The sequence below is a fragment of the Mustela nigripes genome, chromosome 10 (assembly GCF_022355385.1).
Source record: "Mustela nigripes isolate SB6536 chromosome 10, MUSNIG.SB6536, whole genome shotgun sequence".
NCBI lineage: Eukaryota > Metazoa > Chordata > Mammalia > Carnivora > Mustelidae > Mustela > Mustela nigripes.
This window is the reverse complement of record NC_081566.1, coordinates 64,212,957-64,229,030: the sequence shown is the minus strand read 5'-3', so window position 1 is coordinate 64,229,030 and position 16,074 is coordinate 64,212,957. Positions and strand designations below refer to the sequence as shown.

Below are 16,074 nucleotides of genomic sequence, written 5' to 3'. Positions count from 1 at the left end.
GGGTATCAGCTTGGGGGGGAGCATAGGGAGGGTCCAGGAAGGACTGAGACAGTTTTGGGGCGAGGGGGATCAGAGGTGCGAGAGGAGGGGGCAGACGGAGGTGGGAGGGTCAGGGGCCAGGGGCGGGGCGACCAGAGGTCCGCAGGCTGGCAGACAGGCGGGACCTTTCCGAGTCCGACCCTGGCGCCCTCAGGTGGCCTCAGTCCCCGCCGCTCCGGGGGCTCCCCCAGGTTCCGGGAAGTCCTGGGGATCCGTGGGGCAGCGCGCGCCGGGGGCGCCGGAGACCGACGGTCCCGGCGCCTCCCGCGGGACGCAGCCGGCGCCCCCGCGCGCGGGGAGCGGCCCCCGGTCCGGAGCCCGCGTGGCTGGTGGCTGCTGTTGCTTTGGTCGCTGCCGCTGGCCTCGGGCGAGCTGTGCGCCCCGCTGGCGCGCGGCCGGCTGCAGTGCCTGCAGGTGTCGGTGTTCGCCAACCGCAGCTGGGCGCGCACCGACGGCCTGGGGCGGCTCGGGGAGCTGCAGGCCTACAGCTGGGCCGACGGCTCGGACGCCATCCGCTTCCTCAGGCCCTGGGCGCGGAGCGGGTTCAGCGAGCCGCAGTGGGAGCAGCTGCAGCAGATACTGCGGGTGTACCGCCGGAGCTTCACCAGGGACGTGCGAGAATTCGTCAAGATGCTGCGGCTGGACTGTGAGCCGGGGGTGGGACCCGGGGCCGGCGGGCGCTCTGCCTCCCCCTCCGAGACGCCCAGCTCCCGCGCGCGCGTCTCCGGATCCCCGCTTCTGCCCGGGGCGCTCCCCACCCCTGACCCCGCACACTGCCCCCGTTCCTCCTGCCGCTGGCCCCCCACTCCTCTCCCGGGACTCGGCGTCCCCAGGAGAGCGCTGACATGCATTTTTCCTCCTCGGCCCCTTCTAATCCGTTCGGCCCTTCTTTGGTCTTTGGCCTGTCCCCTTCTCAGATCCCTTTGAGATGCAGGTGTCTGCTGGCTGCGAGCTGTGCCCCGGGAACGCCTCGGAAAGCTTCTTCCATACGGCATTTCAAGGAAAAGAGATCATGAGTTTCCAAGGAACTCATTGGGTGCCAGCCCCCGATGCCCCCTCTTGGGCAGGCAGGGCCACCAAAGAGCTCAATCAGGACCAGGGGACCAGACAGACCCTGCAGTGGTTATTAAACGACACCTGCCCGCAGTTCCTCAGAGGCCTCCTGGAGGCAGGGAAGTCGGAGCTGGAGAAGCAAGGTGAGCCCGCCTCTCTCACCCCTGCCCTCCACTCCTGCGCTCTGACTGGTTCTCCCCCTTAGACTTCACAGCCCTTGGATCATCCTGGGGCCAGAACTGCTGAGGAAGGCATGGGCGAGGACTGAGGGTCATCCCACAGACATTAACTGAGCCCCGACTGGGTTCCATGAACTGAATTAAATACACACTGGGTCAAACAGGGTCTCTGCGGAGGGGAGGCTGGGAACGCAGAGGCTCAGTTACAGGCATGTTTGAAACCCTTGCAGAACACAGGGCGCTCCAGGGGAGCCTGGGATGGGGCGTCAGGGAAGGCTCTCCTGCAGAGGCCAACGCGAATGGACAGTCACGGGCTCCACCTCCAGAGGGGGAGATGTGGGCTGCAGAGTTCCGGCCTTGACACGCCCCACTTCCTTATCGGACACAGTGAAGCCGGAGGCCTGGCTGTCCGCCGGACCCCCTCCCGGTCAAGGCCGTCGGCTGCTGGTGTGTCACGTCTCCGGCTTCCACCCGAAGCCCGTGTGGGTGATGTGGATGCGGGGTGAGCAGGAGCAGCAGGGCACCCGGCGAGGTGACGTCCTGCCCCACGCGGACGGGACGTGGTATCTCCGAGTGACCCTGGACGTGGCGGCCCGGGAGGCGGCCGGTCTGTCCTGCCGAGTGAGACACAGCAGTCTGGGAGGCCAAGACATCGTCCTCCACTGGGGTGAGAAAGAGCTGGGGCCTGTCTGGCCATGGCGGATGTGGTCCTCAAGCATAGAGGGAGGCACTGGCCATGGGGTGGGTTTGGACACACACAGGATAGAAAAGTTTCCAAAATGAACCCCCCCCCCAAACCAAGAGGGTTAGAAGAGGGAGTTTCAGATACTGGAAGGAGGGGTATTGAAGTCTGAACTCAGAAAGGGTTGAGATAGACGACCCATATATAAGAAAAAAATAAACCCAACAGTTCACAGGTCTGGAAGCTGCTGGTAAATAAATAGTCCCCAGAGAGCTCACCATGGATTGTGGAAAGGCTGAGGCTGGGGGCCGGGGGAGCAAGGCAGTTGCCGGGTCCTAAGTGCTCCTTGACTGCCCAGCATGGCGTCCACTTGTCCCCGGCTCCTCTGGGACAGGTGCCATCCTCCTCATTTTACTGTCGAAGACGTGGAGACGGAGCGAGGTCAGGCTCAGTGCTCTCGGTCTCATGGGCGGTGGAGAGGGGAGGAGCTGGGTCCAGGCTCAGGTCCCCGTGGCTACCTGGTTGTCCTTCCTGTGCTAAATCACTGTGTGCGGAAGTGAAGGGGCCCCGGCCCCCAAGCCCTGAGACAAGAGGGGGCCTCGAGACCGCCGAGGAATGGGAGTGGACACTCCACCTGCGGGAGGCAGCGAGAGGCACCCGTGGCACCCTCCCATAGGCTTAGACCATGGCTGGGACTAGGGAGGGTCCTGGGCTGACAGCCCGTGTTCTGCACGCAGAGGGGAGCCTCTCCTCCACGTGGCTCATCCCGGTGGCCGTCCTGGGGTCCCTCCTGATGAGTGGATGCGTTGGATGCTTAGTCTTCTGGTGCAGGAAGCGTGGGTAGGTCTCCCCTTCCCAACCGCTCCTACCGTCAGCATCTCCCCCTTTCCTCATTCCTCCAGCCCCTCGCCCTTTCCCTTAACATTCTCTCCCTTCCTATACTCTCGCAGCTCCTATCAAGGCATCCTGTGACTGTGGTCGCTGCACCTGTCTGTCTGGGACTCAGGACCCCAGCTGCTCAGGAGGTCAGCTCAGCAGCTGAGGTTGCAAGGAGAGGTGCCTTGAAGCAGCAGAGAACGCAGGGCAGCTCTCATCACATCCTTTAAACATTTTATCTAAGACGGCTGAGGTTCTTTTTCTGTATACTGCAAGTTTATAAACTCCTATGGTTCTGTAAAAATAGACATGCAAATGTCTGGGGACAGGCAGATACAGGCTGGGGTGTGATGTCGTGTGTGGTCACCGTGTGGGTGGTGTGATCTGCCGTGAGCTGGGAAGTGCCTGCCCCTGGGAAAGCAGGTCCAGCTGTTGCCAACAGTCAAGGAAGAGCGACCAACAAAATGAGTGAGTTTCTGAAAATAAGACCCTGGCTGGGCTGCAGTCTACATTTTTCAAGAGAAGCAGATGTCTGGATTTTCGTGTGAGCATGCCTGATATAGGACTGTGCACTGAAGCTTTTACAAAATGTTTGGGACACCCCAGATACATCCATCTCTGTTTCTTGATGGCCATGTGGGGACTTCTTGAATAAAAGTTGGGCCTAAATGACAAATTGGTAGTTTTAGGGCAGGGTTTCTTCTGTGAATTTGGATTTATAAAGGGGGGCATTTTCTTCTTTAAAAGAAAGTTAAGTTGTAAGGAACAGATGTTTCTTAAGATTTTATTTGGTGTAACTGATTTATAAGGAGAAATCATAACGTATGTCTATTAGATAGGACAAAAGTTACTCTGGGTAGGGGAGTTTCAAGTGACCAGTTGCTTTTTTCACATCGGAGGAGGACAGTCATAAGGTGTCTCGGCAAACAGGCTTCCCCACTTACAGGTCTTCAGTGGGACAATGCTCGGAAAGGGGTGAAGCCACTTGGGCAGGTGTGGGCTGCACAGATCAACACCAGCCGTCTGCCCTGTTCCTAGTTAAGGATCCTTGAACATCCAGAAAACATGGGACTAAACCTTCAGAGAGTCTTTGCTTAAGAAAATTAAGATTTGGCCTCACTGGTCGAGCCTCGGGTGTGGGTGAAGATCTTGCCAGTTCCTGAACCGGTGGTTCCCAACTGTGACGTCCTGACCAGCAGCCTCAGCACCACTGGGAACTGGCACATAGTCTGGACCCTGTCTCAGACCTCCTAAATGAGAAATGGGAGTGGGGCCCCGTGTGACCTGTCTGGTGTTTCAGGCGCTGTGCTTTGGGTCATGTGGGGCTACAGATTCCTTCGAATGGTAAGTGAAAGTAACGGCCTGGGTTTTTCAGGGAAGGCTTTCTGGAAGGGGCACTGACCCAGGACTTGGACAGGTGGTGAGGAAACCAGTGCCCTGGCTCTAGACATCAGAGTTCTGGCCTTGGAGTCCGTGTCCTCCTGCATCAAGTGGAACCAGGAAGGAGATCCTCAGTCCGGCCAGAACCGGCCGCTGCCCTGGTCTTGGACGGCCCCCAGGCCTGGGAACTGGGAGAGATGCCTTTCCATTGTTCGTCAGCCGCTCCTCGGATGGCTTTTGTCAGTGCAGCCTGCGCGGGCGGAGACGATGCTCTCACAGAGGGTAGGGAGCACACGTGTGCTGTGTGTGGCTGTCTGCAGTGCCTTCAAACCGTGGGCCTCTTACTGTCTTTGGTGTCTCCCCACCTCACCCCCCAAGCCATGCTGTTCAGCTTAGCTTCCTCCAGCAGCATCCGGGCTCTGAAGCCGACCCGACAGGCTGTGTTCTTAGGGCGAGAGTGGTAAACACCCTTCTGAAATCGTTTTGGAAATGCTTCAGCATGGACTTGCAGAAACTCTGGGTCTTTTTAAAGAAATTGATTTATTTTGGAAATAAAGTCCTGTCTCTGGGAAAATCTGTCTTGTCTTCAAATCCTCAGCCCAGAACATCTCAGGAAGCCCTGAGAATTCATTTTAGACTGTTGACACTCTCTTCGTCCATATCTCTTCGTTATTTAGGGCCAGGCTGCTTGTCCCTGCGCTCCAGATTCGTCCTTCTGTGCTCGGTGACAGGTGACAGTGGGTGGAATTTCTCTGATCACTTCTTTAAAGTTAGCATAGCTTTAAGCTTTTTCGGTTGAGGGCCCTAGAGAGACACTGCGGGAGGAAGGGGCTCTGCTGCAGTTTCCAGCTACCGCATGACCGTGGCTGGGGGTGGCAGGTCTGCAGAGTGGGCACAGAGGCACCCGGTGCACTGTGGTCCCAGCCATGTGCCCAGAGCTCACGGACCCTGGTGACCTTGGAGCTTCAGCCTGGCCATAGTCTTCCCATGCCCTGTTGATAGGGACACTGGCACCTCCTGCTCCTGCTGGTGCCCCTTCCCTCGGCCAGACCCTCACGTGGCCTGTGCTCGGTCCACCTGGCGCCTGGAGGTTTCCTCTGAGTGCAGTCAGTCCCCGGGCTGAGGTCTGCAGAATTGCTCCCAGCTCATCCAGTGACTGCAGGCCAGCGCTGGCCTGGACGAGCCTGTGAACGTCTCTGCTACACCTTCTCCGATGAGGTGTGACCCCAGCCTTGGGGAAGGGTTACCTTTCCAGGCATGGTCCTTCTTGTATATTCTCCCCCAGCCCTGGAGTTTTATAGAATTTTGTTTTATCTTCATTATTATCTTATCATAGTTCACAAATTCTACTCAACCTCTTCTGCTTAGCTTATTGTTTGGTTTCTGCTTCCTAATAGGACCCAGGTAGATGCACGTGGGTGCGTCTGTGACCCTCCCGAAGCACTGGTGAGTTTTACGGGGCTGTGACTCAGATTTACTTTTGTTCTCCAGTCTGTGGCATCGGGTCGATGCCCTTTGCCGTGAGCTGTAGCTTTTCCTCCCAGAACTTTGACTCGATGTTCTTTGCCAGGCCATCCTCAGAAGTTTAGGGTGTAACTGAGAGGGGCTCTCAATAAGCCAGGGCAGGTGTAACCTGGGACAGACGCTCTGGTGACTGTTTGCTGTTTGTGCTGAGCTGGGGCTCAGTCCTGGCTGCTGTGCCTCTGCTTCTGGGCCGGGCCTGTGTTCCGAGACCAGGCATACCTTTCCACACCACTGTCACTTCCCCGGCTCTCTCGTCCCCTCGGTCTTCCCTTGGCTTCTGGGCTCAGTGTGGCTCCTGCTCAGTGATGCGGCACGAAGAGGCTTTACCCTCTTCATCTTCTTTTTCTGAACTCAGGCTGGGTTTTCCCATGGCTTGTATTTTCCTTTTGCTGATTCTTTTGAACCATCCCTAGAGGGGCTCTTCCACATTTTTGTGCCCTGGCTTTTCACCCTGCATTGAGCTATTTTTCCTATTTTCTTGTGAAAGTCGGGATTACCCCAAACAATTTCCACATCTTCCTCCTTCCTGGCTCACAGGGTGAGTGATTTTCCGCTCATCCCCTTCTGCAGGGAGATGTCTGTCTTTGCTAAGCCAGAACCTTCCATCAGGGGTTTGCTTGGCACAACCCTGGGGCTCACGCCGGTGTCTTGCCACCCACAGTTTCTCCACGTTTAGCACACCACTGTTCACAGACAGCCGGTGACGTTTACAATACAAACACAAAATTTTTGCCTGTGGGCAAAAGCTCCTCTTTTTGAGAAATCTTGAAGTTCTGTATCTGGATAATATTTAACATTTTAACATATGTCTGAATTTCTTTCCTTGATACTTTGTTTTTCATTCTTATCCATGTAAGATATGCGGCGCATTTCTGTATGCCTCGGGGGAAGAATGTGGCAGAACAGAAAACAGAATCTCTAGCTTATGTTTCCGAATGTTCGGTGATGGAAGACAGAACAGGATGTCAAGCCTAAACAGAACATCCTCACGAAACAAGAAGATCTTCCTACGTCAGAGCACAGTGTTTCTCCGGGGCAGAGAGGTGTGTAGGGGCTCTAAATGCAGACGACACCTGTCCCCTCACGCCTGGCAGTATTCCCAGGGAGGCAGCAGCTCCCAGTAGGGTGGCACTCCCGGGCAGCGGAGCAGGGAAAGCCGAACAAAACTTCATGCTCATGTTTGTGGCACAGAAATGTCAGAGAGTGCGCAGGGTCTGTGAGGCTGCGCAGGAAGTGAGGTGAATATCTGAGCAGTGACCTGTGTGGTTCAGTGGATGCGCACCAGGGGCTGTTGGATTAGAGTCAGGACTCCAGGGACTGGGCAGAAACCGAGGAAAGCTATGGTTACACCTCCCCGACCACAGAGTAGAGCGATGCTTAGACTTAGAAGTTAGAGGTTAACCAATAGAAACTGAAGAAAGTGCTATTTCTTGCCCATTGAATTTATAGTCTAAGATTTACACCTGTTACCGGCGGGTTGCTGCGTCCTGCATAAATGGTAGCCCTTAGCACTGGATCTGGTGCATGTAGAGACGGGAGACGCGCTGGGACTGTGCTGGAAAATGTACTGTGATGCTTCGTTGGCAAGTGGACACACGGTGACGTCGGGTAGAAGAAACAGAGGGTCAAAGTAGCCTTGTTAGAACTTCCAGAAGTTAGATCAACTTCTTTGGGTTCCAGAAATACAGCTCGAAATGGAGGGAAGTGGGAAATTACATCTGTGTCTCGGTTTCTAGATTTCAACAGCAGTGACCACATCAACCCTAGCCCAACAGCTCCATGACAGTCCTGGCCTGGGGAGCTCCATCTTAGAAATATAAGCCTGACTCCCAGGAAACACGTTTTGCAAGGTACGAAGGTGCACGTTCTGTGCTGCATTTCAGACTTCAGAGTCCTGGTGCTTCCAAAAGAGAGAGAGGGAGTGTAGTTGGTTTCTTGCCATGTGATCAAAGAGCGCCGAACACAGAATGTGCTGGGAGGTCCAGGCCTTGCTGGTGAGCTGTCCTGAGCCTTGACAGTCGAGATGTCTTACTGGCTTGGTGGCCTTTGGAAAGGTCCTCTTGTCTTGGGCCTGAAAGCCAACTGCCAAGGCAGAGGGACCCTTGTGTCCCCTACAGATGTGACAAAAAGAACTAAACTTAGCTCTTTCCACAGGTGATAAGGCCATGTACCTGGGAAACCCAAGCAACCGTATTTGATAAAGCAAATAACAACTTGAATTTGAACAGGGATTTTTGTCATGTGGACAAGGTAAGTGTAGGAAAATCAAAGCTATTCTCTCTATTAACAACAATCAATTAGAATTGAAAATGTGAATAAATAGTCCATTCAAAAAAAGTGGCAGAAATATGAAATTCTTAGGAAGGAATTTCACAAGAATGGTACACACACCAAATGAAGAAAAGCAGAGTCTTCCGAAGGGCAAAAGATGTGTTCTGAATTAATGGAAATATATGGCCTATTCTTGGTTTGGAATAGTTAATATAATCAAATATCAACCACTAAGATGTGTAAATTAAATGAAATTATAAGTATTAAAATGGCCAAAAATGTGAAAAAAAAAATGGTGTGGATATGGGACCTGCCATACTGAATATTAAAACCTAGAGGCACCGTCCTCAAAATTCTATGGGACAGGGCAGTGGGGATGGCACAGGGAGGGACAAGACCGACCACGACTGGACAAACTTGCAGAGAGTAGCAGAGAAGTCCTAGAGATTCTCATGTACGGGAGAGGGAATACAGAGCCACCCGACTTGCTGAGAGACCAGATTTTAATGATCCCAACCCTTAGAAAACAATCATTATGTGACGAGAGAGAGGCGGTCATTACTGCTACGACGGCAATCCTGTGACAATGTAGAAATGTATCAGATTCACAGGTTGTATACCTTACAGGTACACAGTGTTATGTGCTAGACATATGGCAATGGACATAAAATAAATTAAAAGCTAAGAAGAAAGTAGTGTGGTAATAGAACTGGAGGTAAGGGATAGAGTGATTTCATATCACTGCAGAAGAATAACCGATGAAGGGCTGCCTCTACCTGACAGCATTAATAAATTCCAGATATATTAAGGACGGAAGTTTCAGAGATTTTTATTATTTTTATTTTTATTTATTTATTTATTTATTTATTTATTTTACCAAAATAGGAACTTGGAAACTATAAAATAAAATAATACATGTTAAAAAACTTAAATTTTGTATGGCAATAGATAACATCATCGACCCTAGATTGGGGAAAATTACAGATAGCTCGAGCTGGTATTAATGATGAGAAACATCTCTTCGTCATTTGTAAGAACAAGCTCAGTGCTCAGAGAGTAACGGCAAAGACTGAACAGGAAACTCAAAAGAGCAAATCCAAGTTGGCTAAGAAACTAGGAAAGATAATCATAGTCCTTAGTAATCACGGAAATGCAAATTACAGCAACAGGGGACACCGTTCTTACCAGGTGGGCAACAAAAAGGGAGAGAAATACAGGATTTTTTCCAAACAGACTTGGGGAAAGCGACTTGACAGACTCTCTTTGCATGAAAAACGGACAGACCTCTCCACCCAGACATTCTCCTCTTGAGATTGTATTTTGGGGAAATAAAGGCGCGAGAATGTGAGACCGTGCCTGCGAGGCTGTGGCCCTTCACGTAAGGATGTAGGAGAGCCCGGATTTCACAAGGACGGCAACCTGTGAACAAACATCGGCTAGGCCTCGCTCTAGTTGCTTGAGGCAGGAACAGCCCAAATAACAGAATAACGCGGCAGAAACAGACTACAAGTTCATTCCTCTCGCTGGATGGACACCCGGAGGAAGGCGTTCACAAGCGGATCCGTGAAGGGAACAGGGACCCGCGTTCCTTCCTGCTCCCCGCTGCTGCTCACGGTCAGGCTCCTGCGGGAAACGCCACCGTTTTACCCACCAGGAGAGCGTTGGGGGCAGGATCTGGGAAGGAGACACCCCCTTCTTTGCACCTTACGGTGACTTCTCAGGAGAAGGACACAGCCAGCAGAGCCTTTCTCCGTATGTATTCCCCCGGGGGACAGGTGCGTTTTGCTGGTGATAACATGCCCGCTCCATGTCAGGTGATTTGGGGAGGCACCTGCCGTCTCTGCAGCACAGACCAGAGCAGGGGACCGCCACCGACGGAAGTGATGAGGTCTGTGACAGCTGGAGGGGCCACAGCAGCTTTACGAAGTTTTCAGAATCCACGACCGACTTATTTTTCTCTTAAATTTGTCTTTCCTTGATTCACAAGGATGGTGATTAACACATAAGTGTGGTTTAAGAGAACCCTTAAAGCTAGAACATGAAATGATCAATATTGTGTTTTTGTGCATTTGTCAGATTTTCCTTCCCTAAAGGGAGCCTAAAGTATTGTCATACTGACGGTCAAGGGCATCCTAGTATGATGAAATATGAAAATAATTAAAATTAACCTGGGAAAGGCTGAAGCAACACGAAGACAACAGGTGGTCCATGACTCCGGGGTCGTACTTGCTGGAGATGGTGCACAATCTTCACTCTTGGTCGTCACCCCCAAACAAGAGTGACACGAGAGCCCTAAATGTGGGCTTCCTGGGCTACATGGGAAACTCTGTGATCCTTTCAAGGCTGGCTTTGGGTGTTAGGCAGGAGGAGGGGTAGACCTTCGTCAGCATGAATTGTGACCCTGGCTTGTCACCTTTCATCTAACCATGTTTCCTGGGGTTACAGGTGGGAGGGCTCTGCCCGAGGCCCCAGGGCCTGCTGCACATTGTCTCCTGCCTGCCACTCTGCCCTGGAAGTGTATCCTCCTGTGGCCGCTGAGCTCCCGGCATATTGTCAGCCCAGGGACGCTGCCTGGCCCCCTACTCATCCCGCCCCCGGCTGTGCTCAGAGACTCCTCAAGTCCTGGGCTGAGGTGCCTGACTCAGCCTCCATGTGTTCCCTCTCGCAGACACAGGCTGACCTGTTCCGCCCAACGTCCAACGTCTGTGCCGTACGCACTGTCCATGGCTCTACCTGGGTCAGGCCCGGGGTAAGTGGGTTCTGCTTTTCTGTCTTGCGGGGAGAGGAGGTCCTTTCATGTGATCTTGGGAAGGCAGAAACTGTGTGAACTTTTTCCTACTGTGGGTTTCTTCACTCGAGTCGTGGCCCATAAGGTCCTCGGCGCCCGTCTCTACTTCCCATCCTCCCCACCTCGGTGTGTTCAGAGACAGTGGCCGTGGTTAGCAGCGGTTGCAGAAACTCGCTGACCCGGCGTCCTACTCGCTGGGCTAAACCACTGTGGTGTGGTCTTGAATTTGGTAGATGAATGGTCCTTTCCTCTCCCAGTAGCCACTCTGACCCAGGTGTGAAATGCCCAATGGAGTGACCATGTTTTTTGTTTTCTGTATTTTATGGTGTTTTGAAGTCTTGAGGACCTAGCTGGCCAGGACAGACTGTCCCTCTAGGGCTGGCTGATTCCTAACTAGCACATGACTCCCTAGGAGCACACCTTTCACAGGCAAACCAGCCAACCCACGTCCCGTGTCTGCAGCCACCTTCCTCCTCTAACTCAAACACCAAACTAAGATCTCCCCCTCCTCTAATGACCCAGGGCACCAACCAACACCTTCCTGCTTGTTCACAGCCCGCTGAAATTATTCGGACTGCCTTACCCTGAGTCGCCGACCCTCCTGCCGACCCGCCTGCCTTGCCATTGCTGTGGAAACCCGCAGGAGACGCTCCCACCCTGCTTCTCCTTGCCTTGCCTCCAGTCCGAAGTGTGCCGTGTTCCACGTGGCCCCTTCTCCTGGGGTTTGTACGTAATAAAACTCTTCCTTCAAAGGCAGGAGGTCTGTGTCGTCACCTCCACGGCTGACTGCTGGAAAGCCTGGTACAAGCTACGGCCTCTGGGAGTCACTTCGGCTGCTCTCAGCCCACACTCTCATCTCTTCTTTCCAACAATTGACAACGCCCTCTTGCCTGTGTTCAGTCTTTCACCGCACAAGACGCCCAGGCTGCTTTCTCTTCCTTACGGACTGCTCTGCAGATTCACACGACAGGCCCTATAAGAAGAATTTTCATAGTGATATTAAAAGTCATGGGTGAAGGGAACTGAGTCTTGCTGTAGGGTGGGTGGGGGAAAAGAGCTCCTTGGCGGAATGCCTGCCTCATCCGGGAACAATAAGGCCAGGCTTCATTGCCTGGGTTCGTCTACAAACACTAAGTCTCTATCTTGAAGTCTTTTTTTTTTTTAATCTATTTTAGAGAGGGACAGAGAGTGAGAACACGAGCAGGGGGAGGGTCAGAAGGAGGAGAAGCAGGCTCCCTGCTGAGCAGAGAGCCCGATGAGGGGCTCGATCCCAGGACCCTGGGACCATGACCTGAGCCGAAGGCAGAGGCTTAACCCACTGAGCCCCCCAGGCGCTCCCCAACCCTGAAGTCCTTTAAAGGGCTTTTCAGGATGATCTGAGTTTCTTCACGTTCTACAGGACAGGGGGTTGGGTCAGCTGAAGGGGCAAACCCCACAAATCCTGAAGGTATTTGTTGTTCTAGAATCTGTCATTAATTCCGTGGATATTCAGGCCGAGGAGATACTCAGAAGTTTTGGAGACATACACACTGCTGTAATATTCTTTTACGGATCGAAGAAGTTCTGATCATTGCCACTGGCAGCCAGAATGGCCCTGGGCCACCTTGGGACTCAGCACACACCTGAGAAGGGCGAGCCCGAGTCCAGATCACAGACTGCACGCTCTCCAGCCACCAACTGCCCAGCTGCTCCCTCTGGTGGCCACACGGCCCACGGCCGCGCCACCGCCCACACCCTCATCCCAGCTCCGTGGCTCCCTCTCGCCTTAGTGGCTGGGGAGGTGGGTCTCGGACGAGGTGGCACAGCCGCAGGAGGGGCTGCCACAGAATTCCTTCCAGGCTGGGGCGCTGGAGGAGGTTGCAGAATGGGGCTGGGGTTGGTGGTCATTTCCTGTTGAGAGACAGATAGTAAATGCTCTGGGCTTTGCGGCCACCGTGTCCCAGTGACAACAGCTCCGCTCTGCGGATGGGGCACAGAAGCTGGAGCATGTAATGACCAAGTGTCTGTGCCGACAAAACTTGATTTATGGATGCGGAAACGTGAACCTCGTGTGACCTCCATGTGTCATGCACTGTTGCGCTTTTGATTTTTTTCAACCATCTGAAGATGTAAAAAAACCACTTAAAAGTACACTGGACATTTAAGGGGACTCGAGAACTATTTGCTGTTTTAGGTACGATCCTGATATTGTAACACGCGCCGCAGTGCTTGTCGATAAAAGGGTAGGACCCCTGGAATTTGTGGGGGTGTGGAGGTGTGCGAGGACAGTGCAGATACGGGTGGGGCTGTCGCTGTGCAGGGGGGTGTGGGTGGAGGTGTGGAGGGCGTAAGGGGGGGTGTGGTTATGCAGGGTGTGGGTGTGGAGGGAGTGTGGGAAGAGTTGTGGGTACGGAGGCTGTGCAGGGGGGTGTGGGTATGCGTGGGGTAGGAGGGGGCGGATGGGTGTGGGGGCAGATACGGGTGCGGTGTGAGGGGTGAAGAGAGGTGTGAGGGCTGGTGTGGAGGGGCAGGGGTGCGGGGGTGCCTGTCGGAGAGCGTGTCGGGGGACGACCAGGCCCATGGCCCACGGGGGATGAGCCACTTAGCTCCGTCACAGTACTGTGCCTTCCTTTGCCTCTTCCATGTTTAAATCCTCCACAATAAAGCCTCCACGATAGGGAGACGCAAGATTTTGCCGATTACCCCAGCCTTTGCGAGCCGCCATCTCCCAGGAGCACCATTTAACCCAAGAAAGGCTGAAGGCTGTGAGGCCCGGGAGCAGTCCCCTGCAGGCCCGCTGGAGTCCCCCCCCGTCTGGTCCGGACACCTGCTCTTCCACACCTCAGGCTGGCCAAGGAACCCATAGGAGCGTGGCTGCGGACACTGCTGGCCAAGGGGCCGTCCAGAGAGACCTGCAAGCCCCGTGTGGACCCCGCTCTGGAATCAGCTGTGTGTTTGGCCACTGCGGCTTTCCCGGGCGCGACCCTGTAAACCAGGAAGGGACTAAACAGCCCCGCCACACCTGCTCGGGCAGAAGGTCCTCGCGAGTCACAGCGGCTCTGGCTGTGGTGGAAGGGTGGGGGCTGTGGCCGGGGACCCCCTTGGGGTGCGAGCCTGTCGCATGTGTCCTGATGTGGAATTCAGACTGGATCAGAATTTGTATTTGCCTAATTTTACCAGGAACCGAAACTCCATCAAATCAACAGATTGACAATTTTTCCAGAACTGCGTTGAAAAGATAAGTCATGCTTCATGAAAATGATTGACAGGTAAAAAGACTCTATTCAGGACCACTGCTAATGTTTGAAGACGAGGACTGTTTTAAAGAATTTAGCTAAGACGGCGGATCTGAACGTCTTCATGTCTACTGTTCAGTTTCCTTTCTCTCTCCGTGTCTGCGACGCCCCGGGTGAGACCGTGAAGCCGCGCCCGGCCCGCACGTCCCTTCGTGGCTCGCCCGGAGCTGGGCTTCACAGCGCCCACGACGGCTGACGCTCCAAGTCCCACGCGTGGCAGCTCCCGTTCACCGCTCTGCGGTGCCTTTCTGTTCTCCTACTAAGGATCTCTTCGTTTACGGGTCGGGCGTGAGACACTGAGGGTCGAGCTCATCAGACTCCTCGGCTCAGGGAATGTCAGTGTAGGACAAGGACAAGGGCAAAAACACTTTCTTCTGCTTAAGCATTTACTGCATTTGTTCTTATCAGCCACTTACATGCCCAATTTCATACACACACAACCACTTTCCTATTGGGTAACTTCTAATTTCTGTGTATGTCCTCTTGCAGATAGTTTTGTGTGCACGCATTTTACATTGTCATAAACGGTGTTTGATAGCGACATTGCTCTGACCCTTCCCATGGTTTCCCCCAAACGCTGCCTGAAGACTCATCCCACTGCGTGTGTACATCTAGCCCATCCATAGACGCCATGTGAAGGGGCGGGTCTGGCACACAGCGGCTGTCACTCACCTCGGGGGACCCAAGTCACCTCTGATGCCGCACCGTGAAGACCTATGTTTGTTCCGTTATGGGCATGACACTATAAGCCTTTTACCAAGGTTACAATCTTTAGGGTACCGAAACATTTTCTCAACAAAGGTCTCGAGTATTTTAATAAGGAGTAAGTGGGCACAGCCATGGACTCCCCAGGGCACAGTGGTTGGCAACTAGGATTCCCGCTGATGAACACACAGTACAAGGAGCACCAGGGAGCTCCCACCGCCTGCTGATCTGGAATAGTCTGCCTCGGGGGGTTCTATTTCTTACTTTTTACTTACACTCTCCTGTTGTGTATAGAGAGGTCTTAGGGATGAGCCGTGCTGGCCAGTGGAAGTGCCACACACAGGGCAAGTGGGCAGAAGCTCCATTCCTCCCATCCATATGGCCTTTCCTGCTGCCACAGCTGGCATGGTCCTGAGGACAATGGGGGAGACAGGCTGTCCCCCTCAGGAGCAATTCATTATGTAGGTAAAGGAAGGTAAGTGCTCCCTGACCAAAAAATCAAAACAAAGTTGAACAATAGGGGTCCTGACCCCAGAGGACAATGTACTACACTGACCCCGTATGTAGCAGGATACAGCAGCAGAGACCATGTCCCTGGCTCAGGTACGGTCATCGTCTGTCAGGGCACTTGTGCCGTCTTACCGAGAATTTGGGGTGGGTGGGCGTTTCCACGAACCACTGAAAGCAAAGACGTCACGGATGCTGCCATCTGGGTCTTCTTTTCCCCGAGGACACTGCATACCTCGCTGGAGTCAGGTGTTCAGATTGGCGTGTCTGCTCAGCCCCACTAAGAACACACGATCATTCATGGGTCCTTCCAGCGTGGAGAGCAGCGACTGGAAAACACGGGATGAGAACAGACGCCCTCCAGCAGAGCCACGGCGCGCCAGCAAACCAGGAAACAGAAGGGGAGGCGTCCCACGCCTACATGACGGGCCATCGACAGGCTCCTTCATTTCAGACCAGACTTCAATAGTTCAAACAAACGGAGATTCCGTGTGGCAGAAGGGACAGGAAGCTGTGTGGCTTTCTCTTCTTTGGATGCCTCCTCACGCCTCCTCACGCTGTGTGCTGTGTCGACCACTACAAAGTCATTGTAACTTCAAGATGAAAGCATCAGCAGCTTCTTTGCAGTGAGTAATTCCAGGCTCCTGAGGGATTAATCTGTGACTCTCTGGTGAGGACTGAGCTCCGAGCGCCTGTTCCAGACTTAGTTCTCCCTCCTTGTAGTGAACTTCCTGCAGAACCATCAGGGTTCCCATGCCCTGCTCTGCTTCTGCGTCTCTGGGCTGGACCCCTGAT

At 53.7% G+C, this 16,074-nt stretch overlaps 1 protein-coding gene across 3 annotated transcripts in view; it reads left to right on the top strand.

Annotated features, from left to right (window-relative positions):
* Positions 1–10,912, top strand: part of LOC132025816 (antigen-presenting glycoprotein CD1d-like) — a 24,988-nt gene extending 14,076 nt beyond the window's left edge. For 2 of the 3 annotated variants that reach the window (XM_059413564.1, XM_059413563.1), the window contains exons 2-12: positions 564–685; positions 957–1,235; positions 1,660–1,938; positions 2,691–2,793; positions 2,904–4,491; positions 4,887–4,940; positions 5,607–5,655; positions 6,591–6,776; positions 7,183–7,583; positions 7,888–7,983; positions 10,673–10,912. In XM_059413564.1, the coding sequence (XP_059269547.1) occupies positions 670–685; positions 957–1,235; positions 1,660–1,938; positions 2,691–2,793; positions 2,904–2,925 (699 nt within the window). In that variant the 5' untranslated portion in view covers positions 564–669 and the 3' untranslated portion in view covers positions 2,926–4,491; positions 4,887–4,940; positions 5,607–5,655; ... (2 more) ...; positions 7,888–7,983; positions 10,673–10,912. Of the gene's footprint in view, positions 1–563; positions 686–956; positions 1,236–1,659; positions 1,939–2,690; positions 2,794–2,903; positions 4,842–4,886; positions 4,941–5,606; positions 5,656–6,590; positions 6,777–7,182; positions 7,584–7,887; positions 7,984–10,672 lie in introns of those variants that run through there. The other variant, XM_059413562.1, reaches the window with a different exon arrangement.
* Positions 10,913–16,074: the final 5,162 nt, after the last annotated feature.